This window comes from Quercus suber, unplaced genomic scaffold (genome assembly GCF_002906115.3).
Source record: "Quercus suber isolate HL8 unplaced genomic scaffold, Cork oak 2.0 scaffold_103, whole genome shotgun sequence".
NCBI classification, from domain to species: Eukaryota; Viridiplantae; Streptophyta; class Magnoliopsida; order Fagales; family Fagaceae; genus Quercus; species Quercus suber.
The window spans coordinates 1,227,105-1,233,917 of record NW_027069568.1 but is presented as its reverse complement, the minus strand read 5'-3'; the positions used below and the strand labels follow the sequence as shown (position 1 = coordinate 1,233,917).

The following is a 6,813-nucleotide window of genomic DNA, read 5'->3' as shown; positions in this document are numbered from 1 at the left end:
CAATTATTTTAAAAAAATAAAAATGAAAATAGAAACCCATCTTTTGTGAGGTGCACCGTTAAAAAATCCTTCTGCCTTATATTTAATTTATGCTACTTGGAAAATTATTTAATTAGAATTGCTATTTAAACAAATGAAGCCATCACCAATTTCAAATCCAAATAATCACGTATAGGGAATAGCTACTTCACTCGTAAGTCTTTACAAATACGAACGAGCCAAAAAGGCCAGTAACCTCGGACGCTATCAGTATCACACAACTCAGCTAGCTTTCCCATGTTCCAAAGTTATTCTCCTAGCACTATGGTGGGAGAAAAAGAGAAAGGAATCTTCTCAGAATGCTTCTACTTTGTAGTTGGTGAATGTGCTTTAAATTTGCTTAGAAACTTGGTGTAAAACGAGATTGATTGTGTTAGATCTAATGGGAGGCCTTTTCAGCAGTCCTGATCAGAGTTCTTCCCAATCGCCACCTACATATTCTTCTTACAGTTCAAATCCATTTCCACCTACATATTCCTCTAGACCATCTGCATCTTCCTCAAACCTATCCCGATCTTCACCAAAACCACCTTCCTTGTCTCCTAGTCCATCTCCATCATCCCTTAAAACTCCAGTTCATTCTTCTACATCATATGCATCTTTCCCCAAGACCACTGAACCCCCATCTGCTTCTTCTTCTTCTTCAACTTCCTATAAACCACCTCAATCTTCACCTTCAGGGTTCCCATATTCATCTAAGCCACCACCTTCTTCCTCTGGGTCATCTCCGTCTTACACTAAGCAACCACCAGCTTTTAAGCCAATTCTGCATACAGCTCCCAACGAGGTAACAAATGAAGAAGGGAAGACGACTTATGCGTGGGAAAAGGGTGAACCCATATATGCTATTCCTGAGGATATCAAAGGTCTCGTTAAGAGAGACATTGCACCTCAAGTTCTGAAGCAGCCTTTGTCTCCTTCAACTTATAAGGCTTATTTTGCTGCTCTGTTATATGCTGAGGATTACTACTTGGAGGTTAGTTAACTACTCTGTCAACAAATTTAACTAGGTATACTATCTTCTTTGAACTCTGGTTTTTGGTGAATTGTTTAGTTAATTTTTATTAATTCATGATTATTTTGTTATTGAATGGCATACAAGCAAAAGTTATATAGGTACGTATGGTTTGTCCTATTGGTGAGAGTATTTGTAGAAACAAACAACGCGTTTGGAAGTTTGGAGGAAGAGGTTATGGGGAAGGAAAAGAGAGGGAAGGGGCCTTCCTTTTGTTTGGATGTTTTAAAACTTAAAATGGGAAGCAGAGGAAATGATAAGATGTCATATTAATTAGAAAGTGTACCCCTATTTTGTTCAATTTAATTAAGAAATAGATATAAATGAAACCCCTTCCCTCTAAACTCCCCCTGTCTGTGAGAAATAAAAATGAGAGGTTAAACTTAAAAACACCACCCCTTCCCTCTCTTTTTCTTTTCACTCACTGCTCTCTTTCTCATTGTGTATTTTCTCTCACTCTCTCTATTTTTCTCTTCTCTTTTTGCTTGCTCTTACTCACGTACCAGTCCTCACACACTTTGGGACTTCAGTCTTTTTCCCACATCTTCACTGGCCGAATGGCCTTCCTATTTATTTGTTTCACCTTTTCTTCTTTTCTTCCTTTCACACTCTTCTCATTGAATCACAATCAATGCAAGCCACTTACTTTGACTTTACTTCAACCAAATCTCTTTTCTTCAGCTCTGCCATGACCAAATGAGTACTCTTGCCTTTTGCTTCTTTCTTTTCTTTCTTCCTTCGGCGCGTCCAACACGCCTAGGCCAACAACTCCAATAACTCATGCTGACTTACGTCCATGATGAAGAAAAGATAAAAAACGTGAAGACATGCTCATTAAATGAGCTCTTGAAGAAACATGAGAGCTGGACTCATGGTGCAGTGCACCTAACATTTCCCACATGCAGTGCTTTCCATGGTGTGTGTGAGAGTGAAGGGACCATGCTTCTGTCAGTAAAAGAAAATCAAAATTTTTGTCTGAAGCACATATGAAGTTTATGCAGTAACTCAATATATTGTGTGACTTTGTTGCCAAAACTGATTTAGTTGTGCATAGCATCAATTATACAGCATTCTGTTTGTTGGTTGGCAAAATTTTATATTCTGGTAATCAATGGAGAAACGTGCCTTTAAATGCTGTAAGAAATTTCTTTCGACTATTTGCAAATAGGTCTCTGCATTTGTAGATAGGAATGGGAATAAATTTAAATTGGTTGTGTTGATCACATATACGCTTAGGATTTTATTTCAAATCTTTCATAGTTTTTGATTGGAGGAAGGCCTGTACTTGAAATTGATCCAAGCAGATAAGTCCTGGACCGGTGCAGAGGTAATGACATGCAATGAAATCAGGGATTTTTTTTACGCATCTACTGAAATCAGGGAATTTTTTTTTATGCATCTACTGAATCGATCTTCCACTGTGCTCTATGTTCTATTGAAATGATTTTGTTCCGTTTGTTATGGCATTCAAATGAAATACTTCTATGCATTCACAATATCAACTTCTAGATTATGATTAAAAAGAGTGAAATCATATTTTTCTATTGTTTTTAAGATGAATTTGTTCTAGATGATGAAATTTTGTTTATGTGCTGACTTTAGCAATTATATTTTTATTTGCTCTGTTGGAAACACTCGTCTACTTGTTAAAAGGGTATCCAATTGCAGGTGTATCAAATAATTACTTTTTTTTTTCCCTCCCTTAACAATAATATTTGAATAGAGAGCATCGTAAACAAATAAATATAATTTTTTTTTGGATAATTCGATAGTTTAATGGAGAGGGATTTGAGCCCTAGATGTCTCTATTAGAAATATTAGGGGTGTCAACCAACTGAGCTGCAAGGCTCTTGGCATAAACAAATAAATATTCAAAAGCAATCATCTATTCTGATATAAAATGGATAGCAAGTTCCTAGAATTAATAAGAATCTTTCTACTTTATTTGTAAAAATCCCGTATAAATGAGTGAGAGTAGCAATGTAAATGAACCAAGCCATTTTCTTAAAACCTTTCATAGGAACAAAGCAACTATTCTAAAGTTTCTTAATTTTATCTTTCGGCACTTCTTATAAATCACACAACATCTTTTGAGGGAGTATTTTACATTGTTATTTGCATTCCATCGTACAATTTAAATTATATATATTTTTTGCTTCTTTGATGATCTCAAGCAGTATGCATAGTAACATAACAACATGTTATGACTGATGGAATACTCTATGCTTTTGCACTCTGGCTTGTAATAACTTTATGATTTTTATTGGAACTAGAAATGGAGTAATTTCCTATTGGAGAAAGTGACATTGAAGTTGGAGGAAGCAGCACTTCATAAAAAATCAAAGAAATCAAAATATTCTAAAGGAAGTGGTGAGGAGGAGGATGATAAAATCTTTGTAGAATTTGAGATTGATTCTATTCCTGAGAAGCGGCCATTCCTTTTATCAAGGGACATGGTTTATGCACGACCTTCGGATAAAACGGTTGAGCCATTTCAGGTAAGCTTACTCTTCAATTAACCTATACTTGACCAAATCATATAATTTTGCTTGAGATGGTCTTGAGTTTATGTTTTGATAACTTGTTTTTATGAATTCTTCTCTGGGCACGACTTTTTTGTTATGAATTCTGCTCTACGCACCTGACTTTAACTGCTATATAGCTGGCCAATCCTCAACCTTGTGACACAGTTTGCTAATCTGACCATTTGATTAGTTTGGTCTTGCATAACTGATGAGTGAGCAGCCAAACCTCCCCACAAATCATCCTATGTAGTCTGGCATATCAGGAAAATCTACATGACCCGTATATATATATATACACAGAGAGAGAGAGAGAGAGAGAGAGAGAGAGAGAGAGAGTAAACATGGACAGATTCTGTAACTAATATATATCAAGTGCAGTGATGTGTTTACACAGATCTATGCTATCCTATCAGCCATACAGTTATCCACTTTTGACAGGTGAAGATCAAAGTCCATACCTAATGTTCACACGAAATAAATTTTGAGTTTTTATTTTTATTTTTAAATGTTCCATCAGAAGTCTCTCTGAGAGAATTCATAATTGTAGGACTTTATGCTATATTTAGTTAATTATATAAAGATGAAAGGCTCAATTCCAAAACACCCAACATCTCAGGTTGATTTTTCATACCAAGGAAGAAAGCCAGAAAAACAAAACCAAGAAACAGACCTCATAATTTCATATTAATAGCATTATGCAGAATTGTATGCCCATTCTACTAATTGTAGTTGAATTACATATCCAGTCAGAGTGCTTATGAACATCTGTTTTTTCATCTTATGATCTTATCTACAACACTAACAGTCTAAATGGTAAGCAGGGTTTTATCTATCGTGTGGTGAAAAGCAAGTGTGTATTAGTTGAGTTTGGAGAAGATTTTCATTCACAGCATCATCCAAATCGCAAATATGACATCAGCTTCTCATTCAACAGAGTCTGTCTAAAAAGGGCTCATCAAGCAGTTGAAGCTGCATTAGATCCTTCATCCCACAACTTTCTTTTTCCTGAATGCGTCCCTCGGAAGAACATCCTTAACCCACCAGCTCTGCTTAATACCTATTATAAGCTTGATACAAATGAATCGAATGCAGTTCGTCGGATTCTAAGCTTTCAGGGCTCACCACCTTATCTTCTTGCGGGCCCGCTCATTGGCACTAACGCGCCAAGGTATGTACCTGAACAAAAAGTGTCAGCAAGAACAGGAGTGGTTGTTTGTGAGGCAGTAATTGAAATATATAAAACCTCTCAAGAGAACAGAATTCTTATATGTGCACCTATAAACCGCACATGTGATGTGCTAATGAGAAGTTTGAGGGAGGTGATTCCAGAGTCAGATATGTTTCGAGCCAATGCTGCATTTCGAGAGATAGATGGAGTACCCATTGACATTCTGCGCTCATGTCCTGTAAAAGATGAATGTTTTGCATGTCCTCCACTCCAAAAACTTCGGAAGTTCAAGATAATTCTGTCAACTTTTGTGAGTAGCTTCCGGCTACACAATGAAGGCATAGCTGCTGGACATTTTAGTCATATTTTTCTAGTGGATGCCTCGTCAACCACAGAGCCAGAAGCAACAATAGCTTTGGCTAATTTTGCTAATGAGAATACATCTGTTATTGTTACTGGTGCACCCGGAAACCATTCAAATTGGATCCGCTCTAACATAGCAAGGAACTATGGATTGGGGAAGTCATATTTTGAAAGACTTCGTGAAGTTAGGCCATATCAAATCCTCAATCCAATGTTCATCACAGAGCTATAAATACTAAATAGCTTGGAGTCATTCTATTGAATTTCATGTTTTCAACTGTTCTTTCGAGAACAGCAAAATGCACTTGTATAGTTGTATAAATGTTGCCACCTTAATATCAACCTGTGTGCGTCTTTTCCTGCTTTGTCATCTGAGTTTTGTGTGTGTGTGTGTGTGTATATGCTTGCAAAGACCATCTATGTAAAAATTTAATTTTATTTCCATCTCTCTTTTTATCTATTGTAATAGTTCATTACAGTTTGTGTTTTGTAGATGACAGGTTTAGTTTTATGTCTTGATTCCAGGGACTAATACTTACCTTACTATCTGTACTTCATTCATGTTCTCATAGCTTTGTGTCTTTTTGTTCATTATGTGAATCATGATGCAAAAGCAATAGCTCTAATGAATTTCAGGTGATATTATGTTTGATTATCGAATTTTGTTTAGATACCAGGTAATGCGTGAATGAAATTGGTTTTATACCCTACCCAAAAAAAAAAAAAAAAAAAACCAGTTGAATGAAATCTCAGCCCCTTTATATACCATGTGATGTAGCCACAAAGGCCCACTTAAATACCTAATTAGCCCAACCTAGAGTTCGAATAGAGATGGCCCAAATTGTGTGGAAAAGAAACTCTACGCACCTCCCAAATCAGGACTACAGCCTGTCCATTTGTACGTGGATCAAGTTTTTTTTTTTTTTTTTTTTTTGATTGTCAATACTAGTAAACTTTCATTAATTGAGGGATAAACCCAAATTTGATACATCCATACAGATCTGAGATGAAATCATTGGGGGAGTATCCTCTACCCAAACTAACCTATCTGGAACATTACAAGCATGCCTTGCAAGCATATGAGCTGCCATATTACAACTCCTATGAACATGTCTGATCTGCCATGATTTGAAGGCTTGCAGCCTAAATTTTGCCCCTTCTATTACTTTCTGAATAGAGGATGGGGTAAAATGGGGGTCAGAGTTCGCGAGGGCACTCATTACAATCTGCGCATCTCCTTTGATGATAACCTCATTAAGTCCCAGGTCCCTAGCAAGACCAATTCCCTCCTCCGCAGCCCTCGCCTCGGCTTCTAAAGGCCCCAAAGGAAAAGGGAGCTTTTTGCTCATTGCCCCCATCAAGCATCCTTCTTCATTTCTGACTACTACCCACACGCCACAACTGCCTGCCTCTTTAAAAACGGCCGCATCAACATTTACTTTATGCCAGCCGGCATCTGGAGGACGCCATTGGGATCCAAACCGAGGGCGCTGCTTGGGAATGGTTGGAGATGGAGAGAAGCCTTGTCTAAATTCCTTAACATACTTGGTCACATCGTTGACTACAACTTTTGCAGGCTTGAGCTTCCCCTCATGCTTATATCTGTTTCGGTTACTCCATATACTCCACACCATTGTTACAAACACAGCCCAATCTATATCCTTTGCTTCCTCTTTTAGTTTCCAAAACAAATCAATGAAATC

At 37.2% G+C, this 6,813-nt stretch overlaps 1 protein-coding gene across 1 annotated transcript; it reads left to right on the top strand.

Annotated features, from left to right (window-relative positions):
• The first annotated feature begins 246 nt into the window (after window positions 1-246).
• On the top strand, window positions 247-5,621 carry LOC111995121 (probable RNA helicase SDE3). The gene is made up of 3 exons (XM_024027030.2): window positions 247-1,015; window positions 3,328-3,552; window positions 4,401-5,621. Exons 1-3 carry the CDS (start codon window positions 422-424, stop codon window positions 5,340-5,342), a joined length of 1,761 nt encoding a protein of 586 aa, XP_023882798.1. The 5' UTR covers window positions 247-421; the 3' UTR covers window positions 5,343-5,621.
• The last annotated feature ends 1,192 nt before the right edge of the window (window positions 5,622-6,813 follow it).

What these genes read in the sequence shown, in the direction of transcription:
- LOC111995121 (XM_024027030.2), top strand. Translation starts at nt 422, where the DNA reads ATGGGAGGCCTTTTCAGCAGTCCTGATCAGAGTTCTTCCCAATCGCCA. An exon ending in CTGAGGATTACTACTTGGAG is followed by an intron (nt 1,016 to 3,327) that starts GTTAGTTAACTA and finishes TATTGGAACTAG; the next exon opens with AAATGGAGTAATTTCCTATT. An exon ending in AAACGGTTGAGCCATTTCAG is followed by an intron (nt 3,553 to 4,400) that starts GTAAGCTTACTC and finishes AATGGTAAGCAG; the next exon opens with GGTTTTATCTATCGTGTGGT.